The 17,471-nt window shown below is 39.6% G+C and overlaps 1 protein-coding gene across 1 annotated transcript in view; it reads left to right on the top strand.

The window, feature by feature from the left end:
• Positions 1-17,471, top strand: part of LOC141902716 (neural-cadherin-like) — a 50,663-nt gene that overhangs the window by 14,811 nt on the left and 18,381 nt on the right. Inside the window, exons 3-12 of the mRNA XM_074790557.1 lie at positions 6,647-6,829; positions 12,155-12,413; positions 12,677-12,899; positions 12,983-13,094; positions 13,533-13,644; positions 14,430-14,692; positions 14,867-15,153; positions 15,460-15,912; positions 16,418-16,837; positions 17,232-17,426. Coding sequence (XP_074646658.1) covers positions 6,647-6,829; positions 12,155-12,413; positions 12,677-12,899; positions 12,983-13,094; positions 13,533-13,644; positions 14,430-14,692; positions 14,867-15,153; positions 15,460-15,912; positions 16,418-16,837; positions 17,232-17,426 — 2,507 coding nt within the window. The remainder of the gene's footprint in view (positions 1-6,646; positions 6,830-12,154; positions 12,414-12,676; positions 12,900-12,982; positions 13,095-13,532; positions 13,645-14,429; positions 14,693-14,866; positions 15,154-15,459; positions 15,913-16,417; positions 16,838-17,231; positions 17,427-17,471) is intronic.

Raw genomic sequence — 17,471 nt, 5'->3', positions numbered from 1 at the left:
CATCACCACCACCTCCATCACCACCACCACCACCTCCATTACCACCACCTTCATCACCACCACCTCCATCACCACCACCTCCATCACCACCACCTCCATCACCACCACCGGCGGTGGTCCTCCCGGGATAATGAATTTCCTTTGTAAGGTGACATATTCATTTACATCGAATAAATATTTGCTGTGGTGAAATAATAAAGTTTGTTTGGTCTCAGTCGTGATTTATGGAGCGCGGTTTTTAAGAGTGAACCACGCCGATGTTTACAACACTGGTAAAATACACTCTTGATCATTCTGTAAAATATCAAGGGTTCAGCTGCGATTTGACGCGGTTCGAACTGGACCGGATCAGACCGGAGTTGGATTTGGGCCCGTACCCGATTAAAGAGTGCGTTCGCACGTAAATCATTGGCTTCATGCTAAAATGCTATCAAAACAACAGTAGCATGGCGAGGTATGACAGTTCCAGAACCAATTAGCACGAATGATTTGACACTGTGCTGAAATTTGGCGCATGCCTGGTCGAACAGGCACGGATCCTTGGCCTAAACGGGTAAGGGCCAAATTGATCCATTCAATTTAGGAAATCTTGTGTTGAACTTAAAAAATTGACATGATTTATCAAGAAAATATGTATATATTTTGTAATAAGCGTGTGTTATAATTATATAGGAGAATGATTCAGGTGTAATGTATGCTGTTCCATATTGAATTCCACCCACTGTTAGTAATAGTGACATTAGTCTACAGTGGTGACAGTATAGTCTGCAGACATGTCTCACGTATATATCACTTAGTACTGTATATATACAGTGCTGATATGTGTCGCATTACTGAATTCTGAGAAATGAGAGTGTTAGTTCATTGATTACAATATGGCAGGTTAATTGAGTCCTCCCTCTCTACCTCTCCGCTGTAATCTACACTGCCAGTTATCCCCTGTACCCTGCTCCCTCCCCCCTCTCTCCCTCTCAGCTGTAATCTACACTGACAGTTATCCCCTGCTCCCCTACTCCCTCTCTCCGCTGTAATCTGCACTGACAGTTATCCCCTGCTCCCCTGCTCCCTCCTCCCCTCTCTACCTCCCCGCTGTAATCTACACTGACAGTTATCCCCTGTACCCTGCTCCCTCCCCCCTCCGCTGTAATCTACACTGACAGTTATCCCCTGTTCCCCTCCTCCCTCTCTCCGCTGTAATCTGCACTGACAGTTATCCCCTGCTCCCCTGTTCCCCTCCCCCCTCTCTCCGCTGTAATCTACACTGACAGTTATCCCCTGCTCCCCTACTCCCTCTCTCCGCTGTAATCTGCACTGACAGTTATCCCCTGCTCCCTTCCTCCCTCTCTCCGCTGTAATCTGCACTGACAGTTATCCCCTGCTCCCCTGTTCCCCTCCTCCCTCTCTCCGCTGTAATCTACACTGACAGTTATCCCCTGCTCCTCTCCTCCCTCCTCTCTCTTTACCTCCCTGCTGTAATCTACACTGACAGTTATCCCCTGTGCATAATACGATTAAAAACATCATTTTAAAGGCTTCTCTTATCAATAATATCATTCAACCTTGAGAATTTTTAATCGACAAATGTTTGCTTCAATTTTAAACTGAGTGGTGAAGAAATTAATGAGGATCTTGAATATTCTTCGTGGCTCGGATCTTGGCGTATGTGAAGATACCTTTCAAGAGGATTGATCACTTATAGATTTCATATTAGGATAATATCTATAATGACTGATGCTTTTGCTAGTTCAATGTCATTATTATTCAAGATCAAATAGATATCTGTTTGATAAATTTGAATTTTATTTTCATTGTACTACACATGCAGTTTACAAATATAACAAGTAGTAACATAGATATATATATATATTTTACAAAATATAGTAATGATACAAGATGATACAATGAATGATGTAATGATGTGTAGCAGTACAGGGAATGAAGTTGGCTTCGCGTTTACAGATTTATTACTGGGGGAAGAATGAGTTGTTCATAGATTACTGATTACATATTCACCAATTAATAGACAATTGATAGCGATAATGGTAGTGAAGTGTTAAATGTAGCAATCTCACTCATCACTGTGGAACCTACGTAGTTAGTTTAAATCAATGCATCTTCCAATGATTTATCAACATCGAATGTTACGTAATCTCTGCTCATATTGGAATAATAATAGCCCTGAACTTACACTATTACAGTCTAATGACATTTTAATGCTAAGACTGAGTCACACGGGCGGGCAATTGCTCGCGCCCGGATAAATCATATTACCAGACGGTCCAGGAATGGCAGGGGAGATTGTCACTATTGTTATATTGAAAGAAAACAATGGTTGATATTGTGAGAAAACCACATTAGTCTCTGATACGTCACCATACTTAACACACGGATGAACAGTGATTTTTACGCTGGGAGTCTGGGAGGTGTGATGGCATGTCAAACCGTGGCACGAACTAATATCTGTGGCTGCAGTTCTCTGCCAGTGTGTGTGTGTGTGTACTCTAGTCCCAGTCGAGATGAGTTGAGATGTCTATAAGTGCTTGGTTGACCACTGACAATAATGATCAATACTCTATCGCTGTATATGTGTAGACATTGATCTATCATTGATTCGTTATTACTAAGTAATTCCTTTACTATAAATATGTCTTGTACGCGGTTGAAGTTCACAGTTGACTCACTCCCGGGGGGGGGGGGGGTACATCGGCTGTTAAGGGGCTTCGGAGAAAGTAATCAGGGAAATAGATCTATTACTGAAGCCCTGAAACGGTCATTGATTTCTCCAACAGCAGTCGTAGCACAGATATATAGTTTATATTTATTTTGAAGAAGATATCAATAAAACAAAGTTTAGAATCTGATATATTTAGCTCCACCCTTTATAAGAAGAAATCGATTGATTTAAATGATACGGTTATTTCAACTGATCGTTGAATATTTTACTAATATTTTTCATTTGATGTCGTTTGATGATTTTCTCACGTTGAGATCATTTCGTGTTTATTGACTTCGCTGAGACTCGCGCAATGAGGTTTCGATCATGATGACAAACTCTTATATCTGCAAATAAAGCAATGATGTTTTTAGGATAGTGTCAAAAGTTGACCTCTACACAGTTCACCGGTCCACGGTAAATCTGTGATTGTCACACGATGAATCATTCATCAATATTCTTCTCAATTTTCCCCGGGAAGAAACCCTTCCTGATCTTGTCTTTGTGCCTTCGGGTTATTTGCGCAGCTAACACTGAATTTACAGAAAATGATGTTTTCTGTGATGAGGAGGTGGTGTGTGGTTTGGTGTGGAAGCCAGCTCTGCTCCGTGTAGATAGTTATAAGCCCTGAGGACGTTGCGTTAATTCGCGATATAAAGTAGCATCTATATCTCACACAGTGGCCATTTAACCTGGAAACCTAGAAATCTCAGAAAAATCTAGAAAACTCAGGGAAATCTGAGGGAATTTGTAAAAGTGGCCAATCTTGAAATTGATAAGAGATTTGATCTCTTCGGGACATGTTTATGTGGTTGTCTCTGACTCTTCTATGGTCATTATCAGTACTGTAACCGTTGTGATGGTTATGATACACCGGTTGAGATGATACAGTTTCACACTACTGTATGTGATGTATGTGATGTACGTGATGTATGTGATGTTGTCTGGTTATTAATAATGATGACTGTTTCCCCGCGAGAATTCATTCTGCTTCCTTCTTCACCGTTCCTCGTCCATCCGTGAATCTAAAATCGATGAGTACGTTTTAATCAAACGCTTTAAAATATCCAACAGGATTGAATCGTAAAGTGGGATGAATGACTCCCCCTACACCCCCCTTCACCCCCCCCCCCCGCCCGGTGCTGCTTCACACCTTAATAATATATTCTTATATCGTTCCAATAGAACAGTCACAATGAGTGAATCACAAGGGAACAAATTGAACAATTGCTCCCATCTCAATTTGTTGAAAGATAATTTGTCTCTGGAAATTGCATTAAAATGCACTAAAGCTTCACATTTTCCAGGCGTCCATTTTGTCTCAGCGCGGATACAACTTGTCGTTTTTAACGTGGATCCGCCCTGGGTCAATATTAACTGCATGTAATGTCCTTTCACTGGTTGAGTTTCAGCTCATGAAGTTTCAGGTTGATAAAAGTCAGCTATAACGTAGTATATATTTTTGCGTGAAGCCGGCGACGGATTAATCTCTTTTAAATATTCTCCGCTGTTTCTTGTTTGTATGAATAGTTACCTTAGCAACGACTGTATTAGAACTGTTGCCCGAAGGTGAATGTCACGGATGAAATATACGACTGCTCCCCGACTGCTCCCCGGCGGTGGGAGAGCTATACACGGGATATTGTGTCCCGGTCTCTTGACGTGTAAATCATTCTTTCATTTACTTTCGTTGCGGTGGATGGTTTTCGAGCGTTTCTATAATCCATTACAGCAGCAGCAGCAGCGGCAGCAGCAGCGGCGGTTGCGGTGGCGGTGGCGGTCTCAGATGACTGATACTAGTCTCCTATTCACTCACTCTATTCACTAGTCTTGTATCTTGAATATTAAAAATGATGAACACCATATTCTCTCATTATCGAGTGTAAGTCGCTGTGATTCTCTGAGACTGCCAGCGACCTACACAGCCTCCTTACCAGTGATACCAGTTGTAAGGAGTCACGCGTGTTCTATTTTCTGTGACATTCTCCCAGTCACAACTAACCAATCGTACCCTTGGGACTGACAGATTAAAACACTTTCACTGACTATCATGTCCCAGCCAACATGCACCCTGCGACCAGTTACAGCCAACATGCACCCTGCGACCAGTTACAGCCTACATGCACCCTGCGACCAGTTACAGCCAACATGCACCCTGCGACCAGTTACAGCCAACATGCACCCTGCAACCAGTTACAGCCTACATGCACCCTGCGACCAGTTACAGCCAACATGCACCCTGCGACCAGTTACAGCCAACATGCACCCTGCGACCAGTTACAACTGAAGGTATCTCAAACAGTCACAAGTCGCCAGCTATACGCCTGTCTATAGAACTGACACCTCGATAATGAACAGCATTTTCATGTTTCCTCTCATTATTAAAAGTGACCGGTGATAATTATTGCTAGTGGACGCACGTGATGTGCACTTATTGCGATGAAGCGTGACTCGGATGTTGATTATAAGATGTTTTTTATAAGACTCAGATGCACTCGACATCTAGTCGTTCTGAGTCATAATTAGCTTATAGGAAACATGCAGAGATCGTGTATTGTAGAGCGTTGAGTGTTACTGCTGTAAGCTGATATCAGCCCCGACAGTGGTTGAAAACAGGCAGAGAAAAAAGTATGATGTGAGAGATGAACAACTGGCGATCAAATGATGACAGTGAATGATCTGAATATAAACCAATTTTATAAATCTTTGATCTACGCCGGTGATCGTAGGAAATGATTTCAAGAATCGAGGGTTATGACTTAAACCGCAAACATAAGGTATAGGTTTATAGATATATCTGGAATCGATGAATTCCTCGGCTAATTATTCTCTCTATCAGTCGCTGGAATTCGTTTAAACGGATTAGTCGATTCGTCTTTGCTTTTTGCGAGATCAAAATTCCCAGCGGTGCCGTCGTCGCGTTGGCAGCAGCAGCAGCAGCAGCAGACATATAATTTCACGTTCCCAGTCTACAGTTAAAAGCCGTAGTCCTGGGTGATTAAAGTTTCAGGTAGCTTGCATAATTGATGTTAATCATAAAGCAAGTGAATATTGAAGTTACGATGTTTCTTGTAGCCTCGAGTTGTTCAGAGACGATTCAATATGTCGCTTTTACGCATGACACTTATATCGCATAAACTTCATAATATCATTCCCTGATTTGAAGCAGTCTTGAAAATACTGATGTTTGTAATCGTCCAAAATCAATGTTAGCTACTTTCACATTACCCTTGTTAGTCCGTTCCTATTTCGCCCGTACCCGGAATGGACCAATTTAGAATGGACCAAACCAATGCTGTATGTCCATACACGCTGTTTTTAGTCTAAATTGGAATGCAGTAGATTTAGTAGTTTTAATGCGGATGTGATATCTTGCAAAAATCTTCTCGATATTTCTGGCCTAGGTATAACCAATCGTACAGAGAATAGATGATCCATTAGTTAAGTAATAGCTGGATTAGGTGGTTACAGATTACTGCTGTGGAAATCAGAATATTTTGTAAGAGGGGATTAGCTGGGAGGATGGTTGCAGGATAACCAGGGCGTAGATTGTGTGTTATTTGAGCTGGGGATGATTTTCAATTATTTGTCTCGCAGGAGGAAAAACTTTCATCTATTATCGGATGAAACCGATCAGCATTATTTATTAATAAGAACAGAAACATCCAAACAATATCTACGCAGAATACCTGAACACAGGCCCCATGTTTTAATCATGATATGAGTTCCTGTGCATTCGCAGGTTAATCAGGTAGGGTTTCATGCCAAAGAGTCTCGCGATGTCATCGCGTTTGAATCCCTGCTGATGGAAGATGATATTTTGTAGAATAGAAAATGAAACCTTATGTCCTCCTAATGTTACAGTTTTCTAGTCAAATCTTGTTTAAATGATTATAATCTAATGAAATTCTCTGTATTTCTGTATATTTTCAGTTGAAATTCAGCCGGTTGAAGTGAGAGTTCAAGATGTAAACGATGAGAATCCTGTATTCACTAATAAACCATCAGATATGTGGGCGACGGTTGATGAGAATGCTCAGGATGGAACTATTATTTATACCCTGATGGCCGAGGACCCTGATGTCGGGTCATCAATACGATATCAACTCGAAGCAGGTTTGTTTCTCGTATTTTTACCCATTTCTTTTAATTTCAGGAAATTATGGGCCTTTTCTTATGCTCTATTCCATTTCTAAATGCCTGTAATAGAAAACAGTTTTTCCATTCGCTCACACATTTTTTCTCGGAAAATCATACTCCAAGTAATTAAAAGAAAAAAATGCCTAACTGGAATTCGGAAAACCGATGGTTCTAGATTATCATGATAACGCATGATGATTATGTGAAAAGAACACATTGAATTGAAAATGAGATTTGCTTTGATAGCGCTCGAGGCTCAGGCAGATACAACTCGAGGCTCAGGCAGATACAACTCAAGGCTCAGGCAGATACAACTCGAGGCTCAGGCAGATACAGCCAGTTATCAGTCTTATGTAGAAAAAACCAATTGTTTTTCTTCACAATTCGATAATCAGTGAATAAATTGCCGCTGATATTAGTGAAATGAAGTCAATCATACGACATTCCATCGTAGATAAATCAATACAGTTTTCAAATGTTTTAACCCTTTCTTGGCTTGAGCTAGTTTTTTTTTCCAATATAACCGGGGCCTTTTTTAGGTATTCTGTTTCAACGAAAATTCTACCTATCTTCAATTTTAGTTAGTATTGAAAGGGCTGCAGATCTGATGAATTTACTTGAAAATTCAATACATTCCGAGGGATTGTATATGGCTGGAAAGGGTTAAAACTGATTTTGGATGGATCTGTGCAATCTATCGAGATTCTTACAACATCGAGTTTTTTAAAACCTGAATCTCATCATTTTCTGAATTTTACAATGTCTGATTGCGGTACATTTTTTGATGTTGTATTTAAACGCGTTTAGTCGGACCATGTGTCGGTTGTAGTGAGTATAAAAATAGAATTGATTGATTGATTTGATTGAACTCACGTGATTAGATCTTATATCGTTTACTATCACTGAATCTAAACCTGCAGCTTGAACAATAGCAGCAGCAGCAGCAGCAGCAGCAGCAGCAGCAGCAGCAGCAGCAGCAGCAGCAGCAGCTGCACTGAGAGTGGCCACTGTTTTCACATTTCACATTTTCCAGGTTTTTTCACGATTGCATGTGATAAATTATACCGGAAATATATCAAAAATCAATAAAACAAATATATTGAGACTTCTAATATATTTGACCAATATATATTTCTAAAGTGATGCAAAATGACCAGCAATAATTTGCTGCTGTTTATGCACGTTTTGAAATGTTGTCTTTAATATAGGGTCACCCGGGTTGCCTTGGCCCCTCTATATCCAGCCCCTGCTTACACTAGTAGCCATACCGAACTGGAGCACGGTAGTTGAATACGAGATTGTTTGTAAGATGAATGATAGCTGAATGTTTAATATATCGTATTAGAGAAATAACTATAAATCTTAGTTACGTCGCTGCAGCAGTAATTGAATGAAAGACTTTCAGATAAAACACATTCATCAAATATAGGACACATACAACATTCAATATCAGCCACGGTTAACACTATCGCTGGTTAGTCCGTTCAGCCACGGTTCACACTATCGCTGGGCAGTCCGTGCAGCCACCGTTCACACTATCGCTGGGCAGTCCGTGCAGCCATGGTTAACACTATCGCTGGTTAGTCCGTTCAGCCACGGTTCACACTATCGCTGGGCAGTCCGTTCAGCCACGGTTCACACTATCGCTGGTTAGTCCGTTCAGCCACGGTTCACACTATCGCTGGTTAAAATAGTCCGTTCCTTCCCATACCGGGAACTGACCATAACAATGCTGCTATCACTAGTCCAGCTAGAAGCAACACTGTGAATTCACCCACAGAGAAATGGCCCCTTCTAAAATTTAGAACAGACGTGGTCGGATTGGTCTTTTTAGTTACTTAAAATGTAGAACCATTCTCAGTGGACCGGGAGGGAATAGGGAGGGAATATGCTGTCGGGTCCGATAAATAAGATGTAGATTATTGAGTTGATTGATCAGCTGTGAATGTTATCCTATCCTCAGTAAACAGTGTAACAGGTGAATGTGATGTGGTAATAGAAGGCGTTACTGTTTACAGATATCACATCATCAGCATTAACAACTAAATCAGTTGAATTCACTGTTCATCAGTTACAGCTGACTCTTACAGAAAAACTCAATCATCACTGAATAATGACCAGGGGGGGGGGAGGGGATATAAGTCATGTTATTTCAGTATTATAAGTAATATGAGATATTGTTTTTATATTGACAGGTGTAAGGAATACAGGTAGATCTCGTCATCAGTGCATTATGTTGTTTTTCCATTATCTGTCTTTCTTTCGTTCTTCCCTTTCTATCTTAATACGATCAACTGCAGTCATCTGCAGTCATGTGTGATTGTATTGATGTATATTATATACGCGGATGATTTTGGCGGAGGGATTTCATCTCATTCAGATACGGCCAACTAAGCCTAGATGTTCTGCGAATTCTGCACGCTCCCCGAAGCACTCGTGATAAGAGTAATCTTGGCCTGAAATTCTTTTCTGTTAAAAAATCAGATTCGTCTCTTGGATAAAACATTCTTGCCCATGTTTTAATGATTATATAAAATCCTGCAATAAGAATTAAAATAGTTTTCCTGAAGATCTCTATATCTGGATGAATTCGAAACGTTGAAATAGCTCGAGGAAAACATACTTCATTTTTAGTGCGCTATTTTATATCATCGATTCATTTTGTGGTGATCGGTTCTGTCATTAATTTTCGAAATTTTGCCGCTTTCATTAATCTCCGCAGTAAAAATGCATCGTTCGAAATTGTTTGCATCTATGGATGAATGAGGATAAACTGCTCGATTGCATGAACAACTTATCAAACTTCACCCCGATAAACATTGCTCCCAATACTGTTACATTCAAAAAGTGTTTGATGTTACTTTTTTGTACGCACTGATAGCTCTGAGCGATGACGATATTCAATGAGAAATTCTTTTGTTTCGTCGTTAAAGATGTGAAGATTTTCAGCGCGCTACTAACGTTTTATGTTTTATGTCGAGTTTATCTCGATATATGAAAGAATTCGAAGGAGATAATGATGAAAGGCATCTAACACTTTTTGTGTTGAGAAGAATGTTTTAATTCAAACCGAAGCCAAAAGTCTTAATATCTTTCAAACTTCGCTACTAAAGAACGGCAATTTTAATAGTGATGAATCGGCGCTTCAGTAGTTTGCGTTTAATCTCAATCTTTAAGAGAGAACTGATAAATACTGACTAGCCTATACGGAGAGATGAGATCTACTGTTTGAAGTGATCCGACATTACGAACAATAAAACCAGTCTGAAATGTTTCCTTGAGCTAATAAATATTTTATTCCACTATATCCTAATAGTCACGATAAAAATATGAGCCAGAATAAAAAGACTAATTGTGTAATTAAGATCTGATACAAACTATGGCTGAATTCACGATATGGTGACTATAAGTTGAAAATCCAATAGAAAAAAGGGGTATAATTAATGAGAAATGAGTGAAATGAAGGGAAACCATGGATCGAGGGCAAATTACCGCTAGATTCCAGTGGAATGAACTGAGAAAATCAGATAATTTGCACAGGGATTTGTGATTAACCTAAGTTTACTGAGAGGGGGAAGACACTGTTAACATTTACGGGGGTTATTTGAATCTTGGAGTAATCATTTGACAAAATGATTACTCCAGTAAGACATCATTTCTAAGTAAGATATCTGAGGTAATGTTGATGCGTTGTGATAGTTGAACTGTATGTTTGTTCACAGTCAGTATCTGTAACTATTCGTAGTTTATCTTCTTTGTTGGCGGCGATCAACCGTACGATTTGTATCAATAATGCGTCAATGCTCCTTACAAGCCAGAAAAAACCGGACCTTAAACAGGTCCATATCGGTGTCTCGTTACGCGCCAGTAACCATGGCAACTTATCATTGTTATTTCACATTTTTCGTTCCTGCTCGTAAATTTTTCAAGAATTGATCGCGGAGTTTGAAAACAGCGACTGATTTTATACGGTCTGCTGAACCTCGACTGGGGGGGGGGGGGTAGGGAGACATAGAATCTCGACTCGTGGGGGGAGACACTGCTAGACAGAGACAGTATCAATTTCCTGTTGTCACGGAAAACACTAGCCACACATCATTTATACTAGCTCCTTGTACATCAGGAGGGAGGAGAGGGGGAGGGGGAGGGGTGCAGTCGTCACAGTAACTAATCATCATTCATTATAAGTAATTCATGTCTGCTTAAACATAAAGACAGTGAATTGAATGGAAGGGGAACAATTTCAGAAGATAAACTGAATATTGCATTAAAAATCATTTCAATAGTCATGAAGACCATTCTAATTCTATAGCCTACTTCCTACCTGGTAAGACCAGTCTAAGCTCATTTTAGTTCTATACCCAGGGTAGCAACTTAAGACCAGTCTGAAGATTTAAGACCACTATTGGACTTCAGTCTACGGAACTGTCTCCTGATTCTGAACCGGCCTCTAAATCAGAATCAGGTTCCACAGTTCTTGGTTAAGATTTGAGATGATACATCAGAAATGAACTGTCGATGGTCGTGCAGGTGTTTGTAATGTATGCAAAACTGGGTACGTTGTCAAACATCACAAAACCCACTCTCTCTCTATCCATCAACTGTTATCAACTATTTACTGGTCAAGTGCATTTTTCACCACGACAGACACCGGTAATACTACTGTGTGTGGTTACCGTGGAAACGTTTTCTCATGTTCACCCGTAATGAAGTTAGTTTTGTATTGGGGAAGTGTGTGTGTGACTAGTGACAAGAATCGGCTATTTGACATTTAACAATTTCAGAGCAGTAGCAGCAGCAGCAGCAGCAGCAGCAGCAGCAGCAGCTGAGGAAGTGCTGGTTATTGTAAAAACCCATCCATTATTCACATAATGCATGCAAATACTTCACGTGTGATATGCACCTGCTCCATAGGTCCACTCCGTAGGTCCACCCCGACACCTAATGAAAACCTGAAAATATATATTTTGGTTCCTCAAAAGAAAGCATGTTATAAAGATTTTAGATACATGATGAACATGTGATCGAAGGTGATGAAAAGTATTTACAAACTGTATCAATAATACTAGCATAAGAATACTAGATGAGACTTTCTTATGAATGTCAAGCAAAAGCCAAATTGCGGCTGCTACAAGTACCTTAGGAGAAAAAAACAGTAAAACAAAGAATATTGTAGAAGGACAAAGAACAAGGAGGTTGATGATAATTGATAATCTATTTTTTGAACTACTTGAGTTAGAATAGATATCGTGTAGATTGATATGTTTTATCCTCATTCATTTTTATGGTTTCTGTTTTCAGGCACAAAAAATCGATTTGCAGTTGATCCGGTTTATGGCACGATTCGAGTCGTCGGGAATCAAGGTTTCCACGGTGAATTCAAAGGCAGTATATTTATCTTCGGAGTCACCGCTACCGATGTGAGTTATACACCGCCCCCTGGTGGAGCGATTCAATCTACGACCGTTCGATTAAGCGTAAAAGTCGGACAGAAAGAACCGCAGTTCTTCGATGCGTCATATGTCGCCGATGTACCGGAAAACGCTCCTAATGGTTACAGGTAAAAACCAACAATTTATAACGATAATTAATGATTACAGTTTTTTAAGTGTACTGCATCCATGATGAATGTAATTATAGTGACGTCCATACATCGTTCAACTGCTCGCCCTCAACCACTCACCCTCAACCGCTCGCCCTCAACCACTCACCCTCAACCGCTCGTCCTCAACCGCTCGCCCTAGACCGCTTGCCTTGAACCACTCTATTAACATTTAGAATATTGAACTAATGAAAGTGGTGATGTATATTTTCTGTTTGTAGTATTGTAGAGATCAAGGCGCATTCATTCCAGAATAAGGTTCTAACGTATTCGATGTTGGAAATAATAGGAGATGGGCAGAAATCAGATATATTCGCTATAGACCGAAAAACCGGACTCGTTACTAGTCTGAAATCACTGAATTATGAAACCGACAACAAAATCTATAAATTTCTAGTGACAGCGATAGAAGAGGGAGGCTCTTTACTTTCCAGTCGGGTGACGGTAAGTATTCAATATCTCGATCATTGATTATTCTAACCCGTGTATTTTAATCTATTTTCATATTTAATCAATTACTATTTCAGTTAACGATAAACTTGATCGATCAGAATGATAACATACCGAAGTTTTCACTATCTGAATACGTAGCTCAAAATATTGCTGAAAATGCTTTTATCGGAACCTCAGTTGCCACAAGTAAGTTATAGATTGAAAATATGCATAATTCTAACATCCTTCATTATCTTCAAGAGGAAAACCCTCAATCAAAAACGTCTATAGAAGCCATTTGTTGCAAACATTGGTACAGTCGGACTCAGTTAAATCCTCATAGCAGGGACGATCATTACGGGCATTTAGACAAATGATGACTTACACTTAGTATATTGAATTTGAAATACATGTACAAATGATGATGCAAAAATAGAGATGACTTTCGTAATATGACGACTAATCGGATGACGACTTAGTTTGACTGTTATGCGATTGCTACAACTTTTGATAATAAATCAGTTTTGTAAATGGCTGATAGCAATAGAAGAAACATCAAGATATCTGTTATATGAGGGCGGTTTTTTTACTACTGTTTATAAAGTTTCTTCTAATAATGTTCTCGTGTTATGTGTTTATTATTAGTCGCTGCGACGGATTTAGATTCTGGTGTGAACAGTCAGTTAGAATATTGGGTCGACAATTCACTGTTCCGTGTGAATAACGTGAATAATGCAGCCGAGATCGTCGTCAATGGGTAAGTAGAAATACGATTAGAGACTTTGGCCTTTTTCAGTTACGTGAAGTTTTCATGGAGTTTTCAAGAAAAAATCTGATAACAGGGGCCCAGTTCCATAGTCAGGGCTTAGACTAAAGACCAATTTAAGACCATCTTAGTTCTATAACCAATCTAACAACTTAAGACCAGTCTTAAAATCTAAGACCACTTTTGTACTTAAGTCTCAACTGAGGAACCGACCCCAGGGGCCAGTTGCATAGTCATGGCTTAGACTTAAGACCAGTCTAAGACCAACTTAGTTCTATAGCTAATCTAACAACTTAAGATCAGTCTTAAGATTTAAGACCACTTTTGGACTTAAGTCACGACTGTGCAACTGGCCCCAGGTGCCGGTTCCATAGCCGAGACTTAAGTCCGAAAGTTGTCTTAAATCTTAAGACTGATCTTAAGTTGTTAGATTGGCTATAGAACTAAGTTGGTCTTAGACTGGTCTTAAGTCTAAGCCCTGACAATGGAACCGGCCCCTGGGGCCAGTTGCATAGTCGTGACTTAAGTCCAAAAGTGGTCTTAATCTTGAGACTGGTCTTAAGTTGTTAGATTGGCTATAGAACTAAGATAGTTTTAGACTGGTCTTAAGTCTAAGCCATGACTACGGAACCGGCCCCAGGTGTTTAAAACAGAATTTTCTTATGATTCACGTATTTTCCGCGTAAAATCTTTGAAGGAGTGCGGATCCATCCTCCAAGTAGTAAAAGGCCTCGTAAAAAGCGATTGTTTTCATTGTTTTTCATTATCATTTCTAGGAAATTGGATTATGACCGTACACCCGGCCATATGTACAAAATACAATTATACGCCAAGGACAAAGGCCCGAGTCCGAATACAGCCACCACTAACGTACGCATCATTCTTACAAACGTTAACGATGAAAAACCGGTATTTATTCCCGATCAGTCGATTATTTTGTCTAAAGTGAACGAAGACGCCGGAGCAAATACAGTCGTTGAAATCATACAAGCGGTTGATTATGATGGAAGCGATATCAGTTATTCGTTCTCAGGCTCAGGTCAGTTCCGTTTCAAAAGTAGTTTTTAAAGTGGCGTTCACACTATCGCTAGTTAGTCCGTTCTATTTTGGCCCGTACCTGCAAACAGACAAATTTAGAATGGACCAAATCACTGCTGTGCGTTCACACATGTTCAGCTATTTTCACTGGTCAATTTAATTTATATTTTTTCAGGTGGACAAAAGGTATATCAAAGTGGTCCGTTCAAATTAGACCCTGTGACTGGTGTCATTGAGTTAACTCGATCATTACCTTCGAATGTACCGAAATATGAGATGGACGTGATAGCCGAGGATAATGGAAGATGTCCCGGTTGTCAACAGACTCAATCGCTTGAAAGCCGAGTTAAACTCATCATCGAAGTCATCGATAAAAATAATAATCGTCCCATTTTCCCGGATTGTTTGTTGTATAATCCGACTATTAATGAAGGCAAAGCTCGAGGATCTCCAGTTATAAAGGTAGAGTAGAACAGCTGAATCTCCCGCTTTCTGAGGCCATCATCAGGTGTGGCTAAAAGGCGAACTATATATTGTCACTGAAGTGAGTACGGATAATGAGAAAACTCTTTATATCTCCCACTTTCGTTAATTTTTTCATTGAAAATTTGAACACTTGTCCTAAACTAGTCTTCCAATCTCTCTCTCCTGATGATGAACTCTAAACAGAGAGCCGAAACGTTATATATTTTCATTTACTTTTGAAAAATTAATTTTTCAGAATTTCAGAATTTGGAAGATTATTAACGTATTGTTCACTAATTTCAGGTTCAAGCTAAAGATGGCGACAGCGGAGACAACGGTCGTATCGAGTACCAGCTGATGGGTGAAACGGCGAGACAAGTCAACAAAGATTTCGTCATTAACGTGACTAGCGGGCAAATTACGACGAAAAAAGTGTTCGATTATCTAACGACCGATCGAATTCAGGTAACGGTTCGAGCGTTCGATCACGGAGTTCCTCGACTCGAAGGTTATTGTTCGTTCGTCGTGAATATCGGCGACGTGAATAATCACGCTCCGGCGTTCGATTCGGCGAGTTACGTGAAGAAGATTCGATCGACCGTCGGACCGGGTTCGTCGATTTTACGAGTCGTCGCCGACGACCTCGACGCCGCTAGCAATGCCGTAGTTAACTATTATCTGATGGAGGATAGTATGAATCTGTTTAAAATCAGTAAAGAAGATGGATCGATCTCGGCTACCAGACCTCTACCGATGGTAAATATAGTTCATTAAATCACGTGCTTTATTGTTATGAATTCAAAATTGCAAATAAAAATTGTTAAAAAGAAAAAGCAAGAAAGATGAATTCAAAGCAAAGCTGGTGCATGGTCCCCACAGTACCGGAGAATTGGGCAATTTCAAAATGACAATTTTGCAGTTTGGCGATACTTGGGAATTCGATAAATTTTCCTCTAATCCAGGAAGTATTTGCAAAAGGCTACTTTCTTAAGAAGCGATTTTTCTTTGAAAACACCTTTATCAATCGGTCACCGCCTAAACGTTGATGTCCCTGTAGTATGATGGTACATATGACGCCCTGTTTCTATTTGAGAAAATTCATCCATGAAATACTTAATCGTAACCGTGGGATCGTAACAATGCTCGTTGCATTTATCAACCTAAACGATATCTAGAGATTCTGGGCAGATTCTCATGTAAATTATTTCAAATTATTTTGTTTTTTCTGGCCACCTAAAGATATCTATAATTGCGTTTTTAGGAAGGAACTGCTCATCTAGTTGTTCAAGCGAGAGACACCGGATCGCAACCTCCCAGAGATATACTTACAAACGCTCTGATACCGTGGCAAAACGCTACAGTTACAATCGAGATTTCGAAATCGGGAGCGTTGCCTCCGCGATGGCTGATGGATTACAGCAATCGCACTGATTTTAGATTGAAGGAGTCAGAACCTCCGAACACGCTTGCCGCTACCGTTGTAGCTCAACTAGTTAATGCCATCGGAAACGATAAGATTAACTACGAACTGGCGCGTATAAATAATAAAAGACCGTCTGATTATAAAGATCAAGCTCCGTTTCTAAAGTCACTGAATAAAAATGGCGGTATGGATATTCTTGTTTATAAAGCGTTGAACTATGAGGAGATGAAACAGTATACTCTAAAAGTACACGCCTCGGTAAGTTTACATATTATTTGAATTAATAATACTGACAACTGTATGGATGCAAGTGTAATTAAACTGATTTTGAATACCCACTAATGAATGAACAATAAGTTACATTTCTTTATCATGAAGTATATTGATATTTCATCTAATGTTTCCAGGTTTACATATAGATATCAAGACTAGTCTAAACTGTATATATACAACTATTGCACATTGGATTTAATCATCAATTTGTTTGGGATAATTTTAGATTTTTTTGACTAAGGATAACTTATGTTTCCCCGAAAATGTTAAATTCATCATGAAATAGAAGTTAGAAATGAAACTGTTTGTTCTGTTATGGATATTGAACTATTTGAACTGTCTATCGAAGACTAACTGATTTTATTTATTGTATTTTCAGAATAGCGAAGGTTTACAAAGTGATCCGATGAGTTTGACTATTTACGTAACCGATATCAACGATATCGTTCCTCTTTTCGTCGGTATCGGTGAAACGTTGATGTACGAAGGGAGCGTTGCGGAAAATCTATCCCCGGCAGCATCTGTTATACAAGTAACAGCTGTCGATCATGATACGATCCCTGCCTATAAACGGGTAAAATACTTTGAACAATTTTTCCATGGTTTAATGTGAGAGTAT

This window comes from Tubulanus polymorphus, chromosome 3 (genome assembly GCF_964204645.1).
Source record: "Tubulanus polymorphus chromosome 3, tnTubPoly1.2, whole genome shotgun sequence".
NCBI lineage: Eukaryota > Metazoa > Nemertea > Palaeonemertea > Tubulaniformes > Tubulanidae > Tubulanus > Tubulanus polymorphus.
This window is presented reverse-complemented; position numbering and strand designations above follow the sequence as displayed.